Genomic DNA, 22,647 nt, shown 5'->3' on the forward strand with positions numbered 1-22,647 from the left:
AAACATTGGGGTACAGATGGCCCTTCTTATCACGACATCTGCATCGTTGGGTTAAATACCCAGTAGTGCAATTACAGGCATATAGGGAAGCTGTATTTTTAATTTCGTAAGGAATCTCCACACTGTTTTCCAAAGTGGCTGCTCCAACTTGCATTCCCACCAACAGTATAAGAGGGTTCCCCTCTCTCCACACGCTCTCCAACACATGTTGTTTCCTGTCTTGCTAATTTTGGCCATTCTAACTGGGGTAAGATAATGGTATCTCAATGTGGTTTTAATTTGAATCTCCCTGATGGTGAGTGATGATGAACATTTTTTCATGAGTCTGATAGCCATTTGTATGTCTCCATTGGAGAAGTGTCTGTTCGAGTCTTCTGCCCATTTTTTGACATGATTATCTGTTTTGTGTAGGTTGGGTTTGAGAAGTTCTTTATAAATCCTGGATATCAGCCCCTTGTCTGTACTGTCATTTGCAAATATCTTCTCCCATTCCGTGGGTTGCCTCTTTGTTTTGTTGACTATTTCCTTTGCTCTGCAGAAGGCTTTGATCTTGATGAAGTCCCAAAAGTTCATTTTCGCTTTTGTTTCCTTTGCCTTTGGAGACATAACTTGAAAGAAGATGCTGTGGCTGATATCGAAGAGGCTACTGTCTATGTTCTCCTCTGGGATTCTGATGGATACCTGTCTCACGTTGAGGTCTTTTATCCATTTCGAGTTTATCTTTGTGTATGATATAAGAGAATGCTTGACTTTCATTCTTGTACATATAGCTGTTTTCGCAACACCATTTATTGAAGAGACTGTCTTTTTATCACTGTACATTTTTTCCTACTTTGTTGAAGATTATTTGACCACAGAGTTGAGGGTCTATTTCTGGGCTCTCTACTCTGTTCCACTGGTCTATGTGTCTGTTTTTATGCCAGTACCATGCTGTCTTGGTGATCACAGCTTTGTACTAAAGCTTAAAATCAGGTAACGTGACGGTGCCACTTTTTTCTTTTTCAACATTTCCTTACCAGTTTGGGGTCTCTTCTGTTTCCATACAAATTTTAGGATTATTTGCTCCAGGCTTTGAAAAATACCAATGGAATTTTGATCAAAATGGCACTAAAGGTATAGATTGCTCCAGGCAGTATATACATTTTAACAATGTTTATTCTTCCAATTCAAGAGCATGGAATGGTCTTCCATCTTTTTATGTCTTCGATTTCTTCATGAGTGTTCTGTAGTTCCTTGAGTACAGATCCCTTACCTCTTTGGTTAGGTTAATTCCCATGTATCTTATGGTTTTTGGTGCTATAGTAAATGGAATTGATTCTCTAATTTCCCTTTCTGTATTTTCATTGTTAGTGTATAAGAAAGCCACTGATTTCTGTACATTGACTTTGTATCCTGCCACATTACTGAATTGCTATATGAGTTCTAGTAGTTTGGGGGTAGAGCCTTTTGGGTTTTCCATATAAAGTCTCATGTCATTTGCAAAGAGAGATTTATTTCCTCATTGCCAATTAGGATACCTTTTCTTTCTCTTTGTTGTCTGATTGCTGTTCCTAGGACTTCTATTTTTTTTTAAATTTTATTTATTAATCAGAGGGGGGGGAGAGCAATCACAGGCAGACAGAATGGCAGGCAGATGCATAGGGAGAAGCAGGTTCCCTGCTGAGCAAGGAGGCCGATGTGGGACTCGATCCCAGGATGCTGGGATCATGACCTGAGCCGAAGGCAGCCACTTAAACAACTGAGCCACCCAGGCGTCCCTGCTAGGACTTCTAATACTATGTTGAACAAGTGCTCGCTTCGGCAGCACATATACTATGTTGAACAAAAGTGGTGAGAGTAGGCATCCTTGTCGTGTACCTGATCTCAACGGGAAGGCTGTGAGCTTTTTCCCATTGAGAATGATGTTTGCTGTGGGTCTTTCATAGATTTGATGAAGTTCAGGAATGTTCCCTCTATCCCTATACTTTGAAGCCTTTTAATCAGGAATGGATGCTGGATTTTGTCAAATGCTTTTTCTCCATCAATTGAGAGGGCCATGTGGCTCTTCTCTCTTCTCTTATTGATTTGTTCTATCACACTGATTGATTTGTGAATGTTGAACCAACCTTGCAAACCAGGCATAAATCCCACATGGTCATGGTGGATGACCGTTCAAATGTGCTGTTGGATCCTATTTGCTAGGATCTTGTTGAGAATCGTGGCATCCATATTCATCAGTGATATTGGTCTGAAATTTTCGGTTTTGGTGGGGTCTTTGCCTGGTTTGGGGATCAGCATAATGCTGGCATCACAGAAAGAGTCAGGAAGTTTTCCTTCTGCTTCAATTTTTTGAAACAGCTTAAGTAGAATAGGTGTTATTTCTTCATTCAAAGTTTGGTAGAATTCCCCAAGGAATTCTTCAGGTCCTGGGCTCTTTTTTTGGGGAGCTTTTTAATCACTGCTTCAATCTTATTACTAGATATTGGTCTATTCATAATGTCAATTTCTTCCGGGTTCAATTTTGGAAGTTTATAGTTTTCTAGGAATGCATCTATTTCTTCTAGGTTGCTTAACTTATTGGCTTATAACTGTTGATAATAACTTCTGATGATTAATTCTACGTTCTTGGTGTGAGTTGTGATCTCTCTCTTTTCATTCATAATTGTATGAATTTGGGCTTTCTATTCTTTTGGATTAGTGTGGCCAATGGTTTATCGATCTTATTCTTTAAAAAAATAACTTTGGAGGAGGAGTCAATATGGCGGAGAAGTAGCAGGCTGAGACTACTTCAGCTAGCCGGAGATCAGCTAGATAGCTTATCTAAAGATTGCAAACACCTGAAAATCCATCACAGATTCACAGATCGAAGAGAAGAAGAACAGCAATGCTGGAAACAGAAAAACAACCACTTTCTGAAAGGTAGGACCGGCAGAGAACTGAACCCAAAGCGACGGGAAGATAGACCCCGGGGGCAGGGGCCGGCTCCCGGAAAGCGGCGGAGCAACGGTGCACAAAATCAGGACTTTTAAAAGTCTGTTCCGCTGAGGGACATCGCTCCAGAGGCTAAACCGGGGCGAAGCCCACGCGGGGTCAGCATAGCCTCAGGTGCCGCAGGGTCAAAGAAGGATCGGGAGTGTCTGAGTGTCGCAGAGCTTGCGGGTATTGGAACGAGAAAGCCGGCTACAGAGACAGAGCCAACAGTAAGTTCAAAGCTCGGTGTTACCTTGAACCGGTCGCAGGCTCAGTGAGCTAGGAGCACGGGCGGAGGTCAGGCAGACGGGAGTAGCTGGGCGCTATTCTCTGAGGGCGCACAGAGGAGTGGAGCCCCAGGCTCTCGGCTCCTCTGGGCCGGAGACCAGGAGGCGGCCATTTGTATTCCCGTCCTCCGGAACTGTACGGAAAGCGCTCAGAGAACAAAAGCTACTGAAAGCAAACCCGAGCAGATTACTCAGCCCGGCCCCTGGTAAGGGAGGTGCAATACCGCCTGGGGCAAAGACACTTGAGAATCACTACACCAGGCCACTCCCCCAGAAGATCAACAACAAATCCAGCCAAGACCATGTTCACCTACCAAGGAGAGCAGAAGAATTCCAGAGGAGGAGAAAGCAAAGCACGGAACTCATGGCTTTTTCCCTGTGATTTTTTTTTGTCTTGCAGTTAATTTAATTTTTTTCTTTTTCATTTTTTGTTATTTTTTCTCGCCTTCTGGTAAAATGTTTTTTTAACTTTTACCTTTTTCTTTTTTATGGTTTTTAATTAGTTTATCTAATATATATATATATTATTCATTTTTATATTTTTCTTATTAGTTTTCTTTTTTTAATTCTTTTCTTTTTTTTCTTTTTTCTTTTTTTTTCTCTCTTCCTGTTTGAACCTCTTTTTATCCCCTTTCTCCCCCCTCATGATTTGGGATCTCTTCGAATTGGGTTAAAGCATATTTTCCTGGGGTTCATGCCACCCTTTTAGTATTTTACTTGCTCCTTCATATACCCTTATCTGGACAAAATGACAAGACGGAAAAACTCAACACAAAAAAAAGAACAGGAGGAAATACCGAAGGCTAGGGACCGAATCAATACAGACATTGCTAATATGTCAGATCTAGAGTTCAGAATGACAATTCTCAAGGTTCTAGCCGGGCTCGAAAAAGGCATGGAAGATATTAGAGAAACACTCTCCAGAGTTATAAAAGCCCTTTCTGGAGAAATAAAAGAACTAAAATCTAACCAAGTTGAAATCAAAAAAGCTATTCATGAGGTGCAATAAAAAATGGAGGCTCTCACTGCTAGGATAAATGAGGCAGAAGAAAGAATTAGTGATATAGAAGACCAAATGACAGAGAATAAAGAAGCTGAGCAAAAGAGGGACAAACAGCTACTAGACCACGAGGGGAGAATTCGAGAGATAAGTGACACCATAAGAAAAAACAACATTAGAATAATTGGGATTCCAGAAGAAGAAGAAAGAGAGAGGGGAGCAGAAGGTATACTGGAGAGAATTATTGGGGAGAATTTCCGCAATATGGCAAAGGGAACGAGCATCAAAATTCAGGAGGTTCTGAGAACGCCCCTCAAAATCAATAAGAATAGGCCCACACCCCATCACATAATAGTAAAATTTACAAGTCTCAGTGACAAAGAGAAAATCCTGAAAGCAGCCCGGGAAAAGAAGTCTGTAACATACAATGGTAAAAATATTAGTAAGGCAGCTGACTTATCCACAGAGACCTGGCAGGCCAGAAAGAGCTGGCATGATATTTTCAGAGCACTAAACGAGAAAAACATGCAGCCAAGAATTCTATATCCAGCTAGGCTATCATTGAAAATAGAAGGAGAGATTAAAAGCTTCCAGGACAAACAAAAACTGAAAGAATTTGCAAACACCAAACAAGCTCTACAGGAAATCTTGAAAGGGGTCCTCTAAGCAAAGAGAGAGCCTACAAGTGGTAGATCAGAAAGGAACGAAGACCATATACAGTAACAGTCACCTTACAGGAAATACAATGGCCCTAAATTCATATCTCTCAATAGTTACCCTGGATGTTAATGGACTAAATGCTCCTGTCAAAAGACACAGGGTATCAGAATGGATAAAAAAACAAAACCCATCTATATGTTGCCTCCAAGAAACTCATTTTAAGCCCAAAGACACCTCCAGATTTAAAGTGAAGGGGTGGAAAAGAATTTACCATGCTAATGGACATCAGAAGAAAGCAGGAGTGGCAATCCTTATATCAGATCAATTAGATTTTAAGCCAAAGACTATAAAAAGAGATGAGGAAGGACACTATATCATACTCAAAGGGTCTGTCCAATAAGAAGATTTAACAATTTCAAATATCTATGCCCCCAACGTGGGAGCAGCCAACTATATAAACCAATTAATAACAAAATCAAAGAAACACATCAACAATAATTCAATAATAGTAGGGGATTTTAACACTCCCATCACTGAAATGGACAGATCATCCAAGCAAAAGATCAGCAAGGAAATAAAGACCTTAAACGACACACTGGACCAGATGGACATCACAGATATATTCAGAACATTTCATCCCAAAGCAACAGAATACACATTCTTCTCTAGTGCACATGGAACATTCTCCAGAATAGATCACATTCTCGGTCCTAAATCAGGACTCAACCGGTATCAAAAGATTGGGATCATTCCCTGCATATTTTCAGACCTCAATGCTCTAAAGATAGAAATACCACAAAAGGGTGTTTGAAAAGAAACCAAATACATGGAGACTAAACAGCATCCTTCTAAAGAATGAATGAGTCAACCGGGAAATTAAAGAAGAATTGAAAAAAATCATGGAAACAAATGATAATGAAAATACAACGGTTCAAAATCTGTGGGACACAACAAAGGCAGTCCTGAGAGGAAAATATATAGCGGTACAAGCCTTTCTCAAGAAACAAGAAAGGTTTCACCTACACAACCTAACCCTACACCTAAAGGAGCTAGAGAAAGAAAAGGAAAGGAACCCTAAGCCCAGCAGGAGAAGAGAAATCATAAAGATCAGAGCAGAAATCAATGAAATAGAAACAAACAAAACAAAAAAAACCAATAGAACAAATCAACAAAACTAGGAGCTGATTCTTTCAAAGAATTAAATAAGATTGATGAACCCCTGGCCAGACTTATCAAAAAGAAAAGAGAAAGGACCCAAATAAATAAAATCATGAATGAAAGAGGAGAGATCACAACTAACACCAAAGAAATAAAAACTATTATAAGAACATACTATGAGCAACTCTACGCCAACAAATTTGACAATCCGGAAGAAATGGATGCATTCCTAGAAACATATAAACTACCACAACTGAACCAGGAAGAAATAGAAAGCCTGAAGAGGCCCATAGCCAGTAAGGAGATTGAAACAGTCATTAAAAATCTCCAAACAAACAAAAGCCCAGGCCCAAACGGCTTCCACAGGTATTCTACCAAACATTTAAAGAAGAACTAATTCCTATTCTCCTGAAACTGTTCCAAAAAAGAGAAATGGAAGGAAAATTTCCAAACTCATATTATGAGGCCAGCATCACCTTGATCCCAAAACCAGACAAGGATCCCATCAAAAAAGAGTGCTATAGACCAATATCCTTGATGAACACAGATGCGAAAATACTCAACAAAATACTAGCCAATAGGATTCAACAGTACATTAAAAAGATTATTCACCACGACCAAGTGGGATTTATTCCAGGGCTGCAAGGTTGGTTCAACATCCGCAAATCAGTCAATGTGATACAACACATCAATAAAAGAAAGAACAAGAACCATATGATACTCTCAATAGATGCTGAAAAAGCATTTGACAAAGTACAGCATCCCTTCCTGATCAAAACTCTTCAAAGTGTAGGGATAGAGGGCACATACCTCAATATCATCAAAGCCATCTATGAAAAACCCACCGCAAATATCATTCTCAATGGAGAAAAACTGAAAGCTTTTCCGCTAAGGTCAGGAACACGGCAGGGATGTCCATTATCACCACTGCTATTCAACATCGTACTAGAGGTCCTAGCCTCAGCAATCAGACAACAAAGGAAATTAAAGGCATCCAAATCGGCAAAGAAGAAGTCAAATTATCACTCTTCACAGATGATATGATACTATATGTGGAAAATCCAAAAGACTCCACTCCAAAACTGCTAGAACTTGTACAGGAATTCAGTAAAGTGTCAGGATATAAAATCAATGCACAGAAATCAGTTGCATTTCTCTACACCAACAACAAGACAGAAGAAAGAGAAATTAAGGAGTCAATCCCATTTACATTTCCACCCAAAACCATAAGATACCTAGGAATAAACCTAACTTTAGAGGCACAGAAGCTATACTCAGAAAACTATAAAGCACTCATGAAAGAAATTGAGGAAGACACAAAGAAATGGAAAAATGTTCCATGCTCCTGGATTGGAAGAATAAATATTGTGAAAATGTCTATGCTACCTAAAGCAATCTACACATTTAATGCAATTCCTATCAAAGTACCATCCATCTTTTTCAAAGAAACGGAACAAATAATTCTAAAATTTATATGGAACCAGAAAAGACCTCGAATAGCCAAAGGGATATTGAAAAAGAAAGCCAACGTTGGAGGCATCAGAATTCCGGACTTCAAGCTCTATTACAAAGCTGTGATCATCAAGACAGAATGGTACTGGCACAAAAACAGACACATAGATCAATGGAACAGAATAGAGAGCCCAGAAATAGACCCTCAACTCTACAGTCAACTAATCTTCGACAAAGCAGGAAAGAATGTCCAATGGAAAAAAGACAGCCTCTTCAATAAATGGTGCTGGGAAAATTGGACAGCCACATGCAGAAAAATGAAATTGGACCATTTCCTTACACCACACACAAAAATAGACTCAAAATGGATGAAGGACCGCAATGTGCGAAAGGAATCCATCCAAATCCTTGAGGAGAACACAGGCAGCAACCTCTTCGACCTCAGCCGCAGCAACATCTTCCTAGGAACTTCGCCAAAGGCAAGGGAAGCAAGGGCAAAAATGAACTCTTGGGATTTCATCAAGATCAAAAGCTTTTGCACAGCAAAGGAAGCAGTTAACAAAACCAAAAGACAACTGACAGAATGGGAGAAGATATTTGCAAACAACATATCAGATAAAGGACTAGTGTCCAGAATCTATCAAGAACTTTGCAAACTCAACACCCAATGAACAAATAATCCAATCAAGACATGGGCAGAGGACATGAACAGACATTTCTGCAAAGAAGACATCCAGATGGCCAACAGACACATGAAAAAGTGCTCCATATCACTCGGCATCAGGGAAATACAAATCAAAGCCACAATGAGATATCACCTCACACCAGTCAGAATGGCTAAATTCTACAAGTCAGGAAATGACAGATGCTGGCGAGGATGCGGAGAAAGGGGAACCCTCCTACACTGTTGGTGGGAATGCAACCTGGTGCAACTGCTCTGGAAAACAACATGGAGGTTCCTCAAAATGTTGAAAATAGAATTACCCTATGACCCAGCAATTACACTACTGGGTATTTACCCTAAAGATACAAACGTAGTGATCCGAAGGGGCACATGCACCTGAATGTTTATAGCAGCAATGTCCACAATAGCCAAACTATGGAAAGAACCTAGATGTCTATCAACAGATGAGTGGATCAAGAAGATGTGGTATATATACACAGTGGAATACTATGCAGCCATCAAAAGAAATGAAATCTTGCCATTTGCGACAACATGGATGGAACTAGAGTGTATCATGCTTAGCGAAATAAGTCAAGCAGAGAAAGACAACTATCATATGATCTCCCTGATATGAGGAAGTGGTGATGCAACATGGGGGCTTAAGTGGGTAGGAGAACAATCAATGAAACAAGATGGGATTGGGAGGGAGAAAAACCATAAGTGACTCTTAATCTCACAAAACAAACTGAGGGTTGCTGGGGGGAGGGGGTTTGGGAGAATGGGGTGGGATTATGGACATTGGGGAGGGTATGTGCTTTAGTGAGTGCTGTGAAGTGTGTAAACCTGGCGATTCACAGACCTGTACCCCTGGGGATAAAAGTATATGTTTCTAAAAAATATAAAATTAAGAAAAAAAAACAGCTTCTAGTTTCACTGATGCATTATACTGTATCTCTAGTTTCTATCTCATTGATCTCTGCTCTAACCTTGATTATTTCCCTTCTTGTGTGTGGAGTTCCTTAATTTGTTGTTGATTCTCCAAATCTTTAAGGTGTAAATACAGCTGGTGTATCTGGATTTTTCAATTTTTTTTGAGGAAGGCTTGGATGGCTATGTATTTCCCCCTTAGGACTGCCTTTGCTGTATCCCATAGGTTTTGGACCGAAGTGTCTTCATTCTCATTGATTTCCATGAATTGTTTTAAGTCTTTTTTTGATCTCCTGGTTTATCCAAGCATTCGTAAGCAAGGTGGTCTTTAGCTTCCAGGTGTTTGAGTTCCTCTGAACTTTTCCTTGTGATTGAGCTCCAGTTTCAAAGCATTGTGATCTGAGAATGTGCAGGGAATAATCTCGGTCTTTTGGTATCAGTTGAGTCCTGATTTGTGACCCAGTATGTGGTGTATTCTGGAGAAGGATCCATGTGCACTTGAGAAGAATGAGTATTCTGTTGTTTTAGGGTGGAATGTTCTGTATAGATCTATAAGGTCGATCTGGTCCAATGTATCATTCAATGCTCGTTTCTTTATTGATTTTCTGCTTTGATGATCTATTTCTGAGAGAGGTGTGTTCCGATATCCTACTATTAATGTATTCATACCAACATGACTCTGATTAACAGTTTTCTTATGTAATTGGCTGCTCTTATATTGGGGGCATAAATATTCACAATTGTTAAATCTTCCTGGTGGATAGTCCCTTTAAGAATTATGTAGTGTTCTTCGGTATCTCTGACTACAGTCTTTAGTTTAAAATCTAATTTATCTGATAGGAGAATCGCTACCCCAGCCTTCTTTTGAGGCCCATTGGCATGAAAGATGCTTCTCCATCCCTTTGCTTTCAGTCTGGGTGTATCCTGAGGTTCAAAATGGGTCTCTTATAGACAACATATGGATGGGTCCTGTCATTTTATCCAATCTGCAACCCTGTGTTGTTTTATGGACGCATTTAGGCCATTCACATTGAGAGTGATTATTGAGAGATACGTTTGTATTGACATTTTAATAGCTTTTAAGTCTTTCTTTCTGTAGATTGTCTCCATATATTTCTGTTCAATGATATTCTAAGAATTTTTGCTCTTTTATAGGATCCCCCTTAATATTTCCCACAGTGTCAGCTTGGTGGTCACATACTCTTTTAAACCTTACTGGTCTTGGAAACTCTATCTCTTCATCCATTATGAATTTCAGTCTTGCTGGATAAAGTATTATTGGCTGCATGTTCTTCTCATTTAGTGCCCTGAATAGGTCTTGCTCGCCCTTTCTGACTTGTCAGGTTTCTGGGGAGAGGTCTGACGTCATTCTCATGGGCCTTCCTCTCTATAGAAGGAACTTCTTTGTCCTAGCTGCTTTCAAGAGGTCCTGGCTACAATTATGATTCATCATTTTCACTATCATGTGTCTTGAGGTCTGTCTAGATTTTATAATCTTGGGGGGAGACCGTTCTGCCTCTAGTATATGAATACTGGTTCCATTAGCAAGATTGGGAAAATTTTCTTGGAGAATTTGTTCAACTATATCTTCTAGTTTTCTTTCTTTCTCTTCCCCCTCAGGGATTCCAAAAATTCTGACGTTGGAACGTTTCATGGCATCATTTATTTCCCTAATTCTGTTTTTGTGGATTCTAAGATGTTTGTTCAAGGCTTCTTCCTGATAATTTCTCTGTTTGTCCTCCAGATCACTAGTTCTATCTTCTGTCTCAGTTATCCTAGCTTTTAGAGAATTTAGATTAGATTGGAACTCATTGAGAACATTGTGAACATCACCCCTGGTGGCTTTAACTTCTGCCCTAATTAATTCCATTTTGTCATCCATGGCTTTCTCCAACCTAGCCATTGCCTGGATAATTGTTAGCCTGAATTCCCTTTCCAACATATTGTCTATATCCATAGCCATTAGCTCTGTTGCAGAAGGCCCAGCCTCTGAGTTTTTCTTCTGTTGGGTATTCCTCCTCCTAGTTATTTTGGTGAGAGATGGCTGAACAGATGTAGCTGAATGTATTGACCCTGGTGCAAGCAAGGTGCACCCTGGAACGCTTCTGAGCAATCAAGAGTCCCAATCCAACCAAAAAAAAGGAAAGAGGGAGAGGGAGAGGGAAAGGGGAGAGAGAGAGAGAGAGAGACAGGAATAAAAAAGAAAGATAAAATAAACGAGAAGGCCCACCCCAACTGGGCCCCAAGGTAAGATTTATGAAGTATACAAAGAAAAACAGACAAACAAAAAGACTGATAAAAGTAGATGACAAGAGAAAAAAATAAACATATAAAATCAAAACGAAACAAAAAAAGAACCTCGTCAAAAAGAACCCCAATTGTAAAATTTATATACTATCAGAACAAACACAAATACACAGAAACACTGGCAGAAGAAAAAGATGGGAGAGTTATTATAAATTCTCACTGTGGGGGCGCCTGGGTGGCTCAGGGGGTTAAGCCTCTGCCTTTCGCTCAGGTCATGATCCCAGGGTCCTAGGATCGAGGCCCGCATCAGGCTCTCTGCTCAGCAGGGAACCTGCTTCCCTTCCTCGCTCTCTGCCTGCCTGTGATCTCTGTCAAAAAAAACAAATAAAATCTTTTAAAAATTAATTAATTAAGTAAGTAATTAATTAATTCTCACTGTGGGCGAGGAAGTTTATTTTGATTCTTCCTGGATGTATCTTGATATCTTTGTTAAAGAACTCAACTTTCCTAAGATAAAGGGGTATTAAAAACTGTTTTACCTATAGGGGTAGCATTGATTGGGGAAAAGGGATTACCATGAAATTTAACTCTACATGAATATTAAAAAATAAATATAAAAAAGAATAAAGTAATCACAAAATTAAATTAAAAAATTAAAAAATAGAAAAGCAAAAGAAAAACACAGGTATATGTATCAAAAAGTTCAGGTTAAAAGGTTATTATGGAATTTGATGTACTGGAAATCTCACTGTGATGGTAAATATGTTAAAAAATTATCTATAAAAAAATGAACCAGAATAGTGGGAATGAATATAAAAATAAAAGTTGCATCTAAGACATAGTTATAAAGTAGTGGTGGTTGTTCTCTCTCTCTCTTTTTTTTTTTTTTTTTTTTTTTTTGGTTGGCTTTCTGGGGGAGGGGCCTGCCTCAAGGTTTTTCAGGCACTGTTCCCTGAGTTAAGTTCTACTGCCCCCATCAAGGGGGTAGGAACTGAGGAAACCGAGGAAACTGAGGAAACCGGGTTTTCAGGCTTTTGTTCTCTGGAGGCTGTTTGTTTCTCTCGCCTTGGCAGCTTTTGATGGTTTTTGGAGTTTTAGAAGAAAGCAAACTGCACTCAGACCTCCCTCTCAGAGAAAAGCCTCAGTCTGTTCCCCTCTGGGTGCTCCAGAGCACATAAATTCCCCCTCGGCCACTGACAGAGCATATTCCCAGTCATGGTCTCTGGTGACACAGGAACTCCTGCTTGTACCCTAAACCACGATAGCCGCGGCTGTCTGGGCAGCTCCAAACCGTCAGAGGTCCCAAGCAGCGATACACTGAGATTTTCCCACCGGTCCGGGCTGGGAGTGCTCTGACTCTCCGGGTCCCAGAGAGCATGGGCTGGCGCCTGCATGCACCTCAGAGAGGGGTGAGAGACTCAACTCAGACTCTGGCAGTGTGGTGCGAGGAGAGTGCAAAAGGCTGTGGTTCTGCTGAATGGCGACTGCACACACTTCTCTCACGGGGAGGTGTGAGGCACGACTCAGACTCTGGTAGCATGGCACACAGGTGGAGAGTGCATAAGGCTGTGTTTCTGCCAGCTGGCTGGTGAGGCTCCCTGCCCCTCACAAGAGCCACCACCCAGATGCTCTCAGGTGTGCTGGTGACTCAGGACCAAGACCTGGTTTCTTTGCTGCACTCTCTCTAGCTCAGGGCCAGAGGTGGCTGTCCTGGGTCTGGGGACTTAAGCCCCTGTCCCTAACCACCCCGATTCCCACAATTTCCCCCCACAATGCTTTGCTCTTTTTGAGTGCTTTCAACCAGACTCCAAGTTAATGCTCCTCCCCAATCACAGGGCTCTCTCATATTAGGTTATTAATTTCCAATGGGTCACTTCTGGTGGCTCCCTCCCTCTTTGGTTTATCATCCATCCGATGTTCTCACTCCGCTTTACCTGCCCACTGGCGTCTTCTGCCCCCATAGAGATCCAAAAGTGTGTAATTCTAACCTCAGGCTGATTTCATGGGTGATCAGAGTTCTTTGGTTGGTAATTAGCTCACTTTAGGGTACAGGTTGAAATGGCACCTCCTCCTACTTCCCCACCATCTTGTTTCCTCTAAAGTAATTATTGATAGGTACATACTGCCATTTTGTTCCAAGACTTGATTGTTTTTGTAATTCCCCTGTGATCTTTCTTCTTTTTTCTTTCTTTCCTTGTGATTTGATGAATTTCTTTAGTGTTAATTTGTAGATTCCTTTTTCACTTTCTTTAGTGTACTTATTATAAAATTCTGCATTGTGGTTATCAGGAGGTTCACATATATGATTCTATATAAATAAGTCCATTTTAAGTTGATAGCAACTTATATTTGCACATATTCCATAAGTCTACATTTTTACTCCCTACACTACATTTTGTGTTTTTTTATTGACACAAAATAAACAACCCTTTTAGAATTTCTACAAAAGAAAGAAAGAAAAAGGAAGGAAGAAAGGAAGTTAGTTTTACTTGAGCTCAAGTTAGGACTGTCTGGTATGCACAATCTTCCTTACAAAGAAAAGACTACGTCAGTGTGGGAACATTTAGTGTACAGTCATATACATTTTTTACATAAACATTACAAATTATTACACAAAGAACACTTAAGTAAGTTGTAGATCTTTAGCTTCTAGTATATGCTGGGCTGTATGACTTTTAATCTATGGGAATCAAGGAAGTTTCTGACTTCGTCTTATCTTTTGTGTTTAGAAAGCTCCTTTTTGGTTATTTCCATAATGCAGAAGATACATAATGTGTGATTGGGCCAGAAATAGAACCCATGCTTTGAGGTTTTGCCAAATCATTTTGATCTTGGTAAATACTGAAGTATAACTTCCCTGGAAGCCTAGGACCCAGTCTCACAAATATTAAATACCTGGGTTTTTTTTTTAAGATTTTATTTATTTATTTATTTGAAAGACAGAGATCATAAGCAGGCAGAGAGGCAGGCAGAGAGAGAGGAGAAAGCAGGCTCCCCTCGGAGCAGAGAGCTCGATGTGGGGTTTGATCCCAGGACCCTGCGATCATGACCAGAGCCGAAGGCAGAGGTTTTAACCCACTGAGTCACCCAGGCGCCCCCAGCCTCACAAACATTAAAAGGTGAAAACTTCCTTTATCAGATTTTGCACTGTGGTTATCATGAGGTTCACATATATGATCCTATGTATATAAGTCTATTTTCAGTTGATAGCAACTAAATTTAAACACATTCCATAACTACATTTTTACTCCCCACATTTTATGGTTTTGATGTCACTTTTAACATCTTTTTATTTTATAAATCCCATAACTAATGATCATAGTTTTAATTTCACCAGTTTTTTCCCTTTTAATCTTTATAGAAATTTACAAGTGACTTCACCGTTACCTTAACTCTGTATTTGTTTTTTCCAATGAGATTTTTACTTTTGTATGTTTTCTTGTTTTTAACTACTGCCATTTCTTTTCAGAGTAAAGAAGTCCCTTTGATATTTCTTGTAAGTCTGATTTAGTAAGTAATGAACTCTTAGCTTTTGCTTGTCTGGGACACTCTTTAGCTTTCCTTCAAAGCTGCAGTGATAATCTTCCTGGGTAGAATATTTATACTTGCATTTTTTTTTCCTTTCAGCACTTTGAATATGACATTTCGAAATTCCATTCGGCTGTCAATGTTTCTGCTGAGAAATCTGATGACAACCTTATGAGATTTCCTTTGTATGTAACAAGTTGTTTTTCTCTTGCTGCTTTTAAGATTCTTCTTTATATTTAACTTTAGACATCTTAATTATAATGTGTCTTGGTGAGGCTCTCTTTGAATATATTCTACTTGGAATTCTCTGGGATTCCTGGATCTAGATGTCTGTTTCCTTCCCTACATTAGGGAATGTTTAGACATTATTTATACAAATAAATTCTCTGCCCCTTTTTCTAACTCTCTTCTCCTTCTGGGATTCCTATAATGTGAATGTTATTCTGCTTGATGTTCTGCCAGAGATCTCTAAAGCTACCTTCATATTTGTTTTTACTGTGTTTTCTTCTTCCTGCTCCATCCAGGTGAGTTCCATTGTCTCACCTTCCAGCTTATCTCTCTATTTTATCTAGTCTGCTACTGAACCACTCTCATGTATTTTTCAGTGCAGTTAATGTATTCTTCAGTTCTGTGACTTCTGTTTGGTACTTATTTTCTATCTCTTTGCTGAAGTTCTGTGTTCACCCATTCTTCTCTCAAAATCAGTGAGCATCTTTGTGAACATTACTTTGAATTGTCATGTAGGTTCCTTATCTCCATAACAGTAAGTCTTTATCTGAGGTTTTGTCCTTTACTTTCATTTGAAACATACTTCTCTGTATCCTCAATTTATTTTGTGTTTTTCTATGTATTAGGTGTAACAGCCACCTCTCTCAGCCTTAAAGAAGTGGCTTTGAGTAGGTGATTATCTTTGTTCAACCTTATCCTAGCTCTTAGTTATCTTTTGCACATTTATGACCATGTAAACCACCTGATTTATTCTTGATATCCTCGATTCCTGAAAATATGTCATGACCTGTCAATAATCAAGTGGATGAACCCTAATTAGCACCTAGTTTCAGGCTTACTGAAAGCCAGACTCCCAGGAAACAGCTTTTAATGTAAGTAAATACATACAGTTCTGTGGGGCCTTAACCATAATCCCTGTTGGCTTCTGGACCAGGTGATCTGGAGATGTCCCCTGGATGACAGTTGCAAAAATCAGGGCTCCAGATGAGTGTATAAGGTCTTTTCTGGGAAGTCTAGTCAAGCTGTAGCAAAGCCAATGGGGTGTGCAAGATGGTGCTTTCCTGCTTACATTCCCTGGGTATGCCCCCTTAGCCTCTACATATGTGGGTAACCAGAAACATTTCCTTAGGCTGAAACTCTAGGCTAAGTAAATAGGCCTTTATACAGGAAGACTGAGGTTGTGTTTCAGTCTGTTCTATGAGCCTCTGCTCAGAAAACAGAAATATATTCCCTGAGATATTTAGAAACTTATGTTAATACAAAAATACAGACATGACTGTGTATAGAAGCTTTGCCTATAACTGTCAAAACATAGAATCATTCAGATGTCTTTCAGTTGGTAGGTGCAGAAAGAATACTCATCAATAAAAAAGAAGAGATATTGATTCTTTCAACATGGTTAAATCTTAAATGCTTTGAATCCAGACCCAAAAAGCTAAATGTTTTACAACTATATATGACACAATAAAAAATGCAAAACCATAGGGAAGAATTCATACCACTGCTTTCTAGGAGAAATAAATAAGATGAACAGAAATACTAATTAGCAATGAAGAGGAATGATCTATTTGATACATTCAACAACATGGATAAGTATCAAATACATTACTATAAAAAAAACCAAAAAGGGTACATACTGTACGATTCTATTGACATGGCATTATAGCAAAGGTAAATTTTTAAGGTACGGAGCAGGATTTAACAGTTGTCAGATGTTAGGAGTGGGGTGAATTAAAAAGAGGCAGCAATGGTTATTTTGGAGGGTGATGGACTATTCAAAGTGTTGGTTTTGGTTGCGGTTACACAGCTCTATGAATCCGTCTAAACTCAGAAATATACAAGAAAATGAGTCAACTTTACCATACATAAATTTTAAAATAAATTTATTAAGAATTAAATGACAAAAAAATCCACAATGTCACAAGCATTATTTATTTGACTACCATCTTTCTTTTTTTCCCTTTTAACCAGCTAAAATCAGTATATATTAGTTCCAGATAAACACCAAATATATACTTGTATAAACTACAAAAATGAACACCAAAATAATTTTAGCTCCAATTTCATTTTTCTGCATGTGGCTGTCCAATTTTCCCAGCACCATTTATTGAAGATTGATGGATGGATCAAGAAGATGTGGTATATATACACAATGGAATACTATGCAGCCATCAAAAGAAATGAAATCTTGCCATTTGCGACAACATGGATGGAACTAGAGCATATCATGCTTAGCGAAATAAGTCAAGCAGAGAAAGACAACTATCATATGATCTCCCTGATATGAGGAAGTGGTGATGCAACATGGGGGCTTAAGTGGGTAGGAGAACAATCAATGAAACAAGATGGGATTGGGAGGGAGACAAACCATAAGTGACTCTTAATCTCACAAAACAAACTGAGGGTTGCTGGGGGGAGGGGGTTTGGGAGAATGGGGTGGGATTATGGACATTGGGGAGGGTATGTGCTTTGGTGAGTGCTGTGAAGTGTGTAAACCTGGTGATTCACAGACCTGTACCCCTGGGGATAAAAATATATGTTTATAAAAAATAAAAAATTATATAAAAAATAATAATAATAAATTTTAGCTCCCATCCATCATCATGTAACTGGCATTCTTCATGCTTTTTGCCAACACCTCAAATCCCTCCCTTTTGATAATCTACAATCTTTTCTCTGTATCTATGAATTCTGCTTCACTCATTTGTTTTGTAGATCCCACTTACAAGTGAAATCATGTGGGATTTGTCTTTGACTTATTTTACTTAGTGTAATAGCACCAATGTCCATCCATGTTGTCACAAATTACAAAATTTCCTTCTTTTTGTGGCTCAGCAGTATTCCAAGGTGTTATATATACCACATCTTTATCCATTCATCCATAGATGACACAAGTTGATTCTGTATCTTCGCTACTATAAATGACACTGCAATGGACATAGGGGTGTGTATACCTTTCTGAATTAGTGTTTTGTTTCCTTTGAATAAATACCCAGAAGTGGAGTACTAGGCTAATATGGTAGTTTTATTTTTAATCTGAGGAATCTCCATAGTGTTTCCTACAGTGACTATCCCAATTTACATTCCCACTGAGGATGTACGAGATTACCTTATCAACACCATCTCTCCAACACATGTTATATCCTACTTTTTTGATAACAGCTACCCTGACAGGTATGAAATACCTCACTGTGGCTCTTATTTGTATTTCCCTGATTAGTAATGCCAAGCATCTTTTTGTGTCTCTCTTGGCCATCAGTATGCATTCTTTGGTAATCTATTCGGCTCCTATGTCGACTTTTTAATCAAACTGTTTTCTTTTTTTATTATTGAGTTGTATGAATTCTTTACATATTTTGGATATTTAGCCCCTTACTGGATATATGATTTACAAATACTTTCTCCCGTTCAAAAAGTTACGTTTTTGTTGATGTTTTCCTTAACTGTGCAGAAGCTTTTTCTTTGATATAGTTTTATTTGCTTTTACTTTCTTTGTCACTGCCTTTGGAGCCAGATAAAAATGAGTATCTCCAAGAGCAATGTCATGGAGCTTACCACCTATTTTCTCCTAGGAGTTTCATGATTTCTGGTCATACACTGAAGACTTTAATCCATCTTGAGTTAGTTTCTGCGTATGGTGAAAGACAGTGGTCTTCTTTCATTCTTTTACATATAGTTGGTCCAGTTTTCCCAAAACCATTTATTGAAGAGACTGTCCTTGCACCACTGGATATTCTTGAGTCCTTTGTCTTAAATTGACCATATATGTATGGGTCTATTTAATGGCTCTCTATTCTGTTCCATTAATCTGTATGTCTGTTTTTACAGTAATATCACACTGATTTGATTACTATAGTCTTATAGTTTAAAATCAAAGAATGAGATTCCTCCAGCTTTGCTATTTCTCAAGATTGCTGTACTATTCAAGGTCTTTTGTGATTCCATATAAATTTTAATACTATTTGTTTCAGTTCTGTGACAATACTATTGAAATTTTTTTTAATTTTTAATTTTTTATAAACATATATTTTTATCCCCAGGGGTACAGGTCTGTGAATCACCAGGTTTACACACTTCACAGCACTCACCAAAGCACATACCCTCCCCAATGTCCATAATCCCACCCCCTTCTCCCTAACCCCCTCCCCCCAGCAACCCTCAGTTTGTTTTGTGAGATTAAGAGTCACTTATGGTTTGTCTCCCTCCCAATCCCATCTTGTTTCATTGATTCTTCTCGTACCCACTTAAGCCCCCATGTTGCATCACCACTTCCTCATATCAGGGAGATCATATGATAGTTGTCTTTCTCTGCTTGACTTATTTCGCTAAGCATGATACGCTCTAGTTCCATCCATGTTGTCGCAAATGGCAAGATTTCATTTCTTTTGATGGCTGCATAGTATTCCATTGTGTATATATACCACATCTTCTTGATCCATTCATCTGTTGATGGACATCTAGGTTCTTTCCATAGTTTGGCTATTGTGGACATTGCTGCTATAAACATTCGCGTGCACGTGCCCCTTTGGATCACTACGTTTGTATCTTTAGGGTAAATACCCAATAGTGCAATTGCTGGGTCATAGGGCAGTTCTATTTTCAACATTTTGAGGAACCTCCATGCTGTTTTCCAGAGAGGTTGCACCAGCTTGCATTCCCACCAACAGTGTAGGAGGGTTCCCCTTTCTCCGCATCCTCGCCAGCATCCGTCATTTCCTGACTTGTAGAATTTAGCCATTCTGACTGGTGTGAGGTGATATCTCATTGTGGCTTTGATTTGTATTTCCTTGATGCCGAGTGATATGGAGCACTTTTTCATGTGTCTGTTGGCCATCTGGATGTCTTCTTTGCAGAAATGTCTGTTCATGTCCTCTGCCCATTTCTTGATTGGATTATTTGTTCTTTGGGTGTTGAGTTTGTAAAGTTCTTTATAGATTCTGGACACTAGTCCTTTATCTGATATGTCGTTTGCAAATATCTTCTCCCATTCTGTCAGTTGTCTTTTGATTTTGTTAACTGCTTCCTTTGCTGTGCAAAAGCTTTTGATCTTGATGAAATCCCAATAGTTCATTTTTGCCCTTGCTTCCCTTGCCTTTAGCGTTGTTCCTAGGAAGATGTTGCTGCGGCTGAGGTCGAAGAGGTTGCTGCCTGTGTTCTCCTCAAGGATTTGGATGGATTCCTTTCGCACATTGAGGTCCTTCATCCATTTTGAGTCTAGTTTTGTGTGTGGTGTAAGGAAATGGTCCAATTTCATTTTTCTGCATGTGGCTGTCCAATTTTCCCAGCACCATTTATTGAAGAGGCTGTCTTTTTTCCATTGGACATTCTTTCCTGCTTTGTCGAAGATTAGTTGACCGTAGAGTTGAGGGTCTATTTCTGGGCTCTCTATTCTGTTCCATTGATCTATGTGTCTGTTTTTGTGCCAGTACTATGCTGTCTTGATGATGACAGCTTTGTAATAGAGCTTGAAGTCCGGAATTGTGATGCCACCAACGTTGGCTTTCTTTTTCAATATCCCTTTGGCTATTCGAGGTCTTTTCTGGTTCCATATAAATTTTAGAATTATTTGTTACATTTCTTTGAAAAAGATGGATGGTACTTTGATAGGAATTGCATTAAATGTGTAGATTGCTTTAGGTAGCATAGACATTTTCACAATATTTATTCTTCCAATCCATGAGAATACTATTGAAATTTTGATAAGGACAGCACTGAGTCTACAGATTTCTTTGGGTAGTATGGACATTTAACAATATTAATACTTCCAATCCATGAATTCAATACATATTCCCATTTATTTATGTTTTCAATTTCTTTCATCAATATATTGTAGTTTGCAATGTACAGGTCTTTCTCTTCCTTGGATAAATTCACTCCTAGGTATTTTATCCTGATCTCACTGTAAACAGAATTTTTTAAAAATTTCTATTTCTGGCAGTTTGTTAGTGTATAGAAACACTATACAATGTGTATAGAAACACTATACAAATTCACAAAACAATGTGAATTTCTGCACATTGCTTTTGTATCCTAAAATTCTACTGAATTTATTAGATCTAAAAGCTTTTTTTGGTGGAGTCTTAAGGGTTTTCTATAGGTGGCATCATTCCATCTGTAAATAGAGACAGTTTTGCTTCTTGCTTTCAATTTGTATTACTTTTATTTTTTTATTTCTTGTCTAACAGCCACATCCAAATCTCCCAATATTATGTTGAATAAAAGCAACAGGAGTGTGTATCCTTGTTCTGTTCCTGATGTTAGTGTAAAAGGTTTCAGTTTTTCATCACTGAATATAATGCTAGTTTTGTTTTTTGAAAACCATATACACCCTTTACTATACTGAGGTACATTCCCTCTATATCTACATTGTTGAGAACCTTTATAAATGTTGATTTTTCAAAAATGTTTTTTCCGTATTTATTGAGAAATTCATATTATTTTTATCTTTCACTTTGTTTAATGTGGTATATTGTGTCGATTTGCAGATGTTCAACAATCCCTGCATCCCTGGCCCCAATTCAATTTGATCATAGTGTATGATTCTTTCGGTGTATTTGTTTTAACTCTATTTGGTAATATTTTGCTGAGGATTTTGGCATCTATGTTTGAGTATCAGAGTAATGCCTGCCTGCTTGGAAGCTTTCCTTCCTCTTTAATTTTTTTGCAAGAGTTTGAGAAGGCCAGGTTTTAAAATGGGTTTCATTCATAAGTTTTATGAATGTTGCAATCATCTTTGAATATTTGGTAGAGTTAACAGCAACGCTCTCTAGTCCTAGACTTCTGGTTTTTGGGAGGTTTTGGATTACTGATTCAATCTCCTTATTATTAAACAGTCTCTACAGATTTCCTATTTCTTCATAATTCAGTTTTAGAAGATTCTATGCTATAAAGACTTGTTTATTTCTTCCTTTTCCAGTTTGTTGGTGTAGTAATTATTCATACTAGTCTCTTGTGCTCTTTCGTATTTCTGTGGTACCAGTTATAACATCTCTTTCATTTCTGATTTTACTTGAGCCTTGTCTCTTTTTTTCTTGGTGAGTCTAGTGCTTTTTCAATTCTATTTATCCTTTCAAAGAAGCAGGTCTTAGCGTCACTGTTCTTTTCTATTGTTCTTTTGTCTGTATTTATTTCCTTTCTGATCTTTATTATTTTTTAAATATTTTATTTATTGGACAGACAGAGATCACAAGTAGGCAGAGAGGCAGGCAGAGAGAGAGAGAAGGGGCAGCAGGCTCCCCGCTGAGCAGAGAGCCTGATGTGGGGCTTGATCCCAGGACCCTGGGATCATGACCTGAGCTGAAGACAGGCTTTAACACACTGAGCCACCCAGGCGCCCCTGATCTTTATAATTTAATTCCTTCTCTTAACTTCTGGCTTTTTTGCTCTTTTTCTATTTCCTTTGGGTGAAAGTTAAATTATTTACTAGAGGCTTTTCTTTTTCCATGAGGTAGGCCTGTATCACTATGAACTTCTCTTTCAGAAAAGCTTTTGCTATCTCCCATAGATTTTGATAAGTTGTATTTCCATTTTCATTTTTTCAATTTTCC

At 38.7% G+C, this 22,647-nt stretch overlaps 1 protein-coding gene across 3 annotated transcripts in view; it reads right to left on the reverse strand.

The window, feature by feature from the left end:
- RPS6KA6 (ribosomal protein S6 kinase A6) overlaps positions 1 to 22,647 on the reverse strand; it is a 195,891-nt gene that overhangs the window by 133,566 nt on the left and 39,678 nt on the right. The window contains exon 3 of one of the 3 annotated variants that reach the window (XM_059157146.1): positions 3,706 to 3,717. The exons of the other annotated variants lie outside the window; for them this stretch is intronic. Coding sequence (XP_059013129.1) covers positions 3,706 to 3,717 — 12 coding nt within the window. The remainder of the gene's footprint in view (positions 1 to 3,705; positions 3,718 to 22,647) is intronic. 3 annotated transcript variants of the gene reach the window in all.

Source organism: Mustela lutreola, chromosome X (assembly GCF_030435805.1).
Source record: "Mustela lutreola isolate mMusLut2 chromosome X, mMusLut2.pri, whole genome shotgun sequence".
NCBI classification, from domain to species: domain Eukaryota; kingdom Metazoa; phylum Chordata; class Mammalia; order Carnivora; family Mustelidae; genus Mustela; species Mustela lutreola.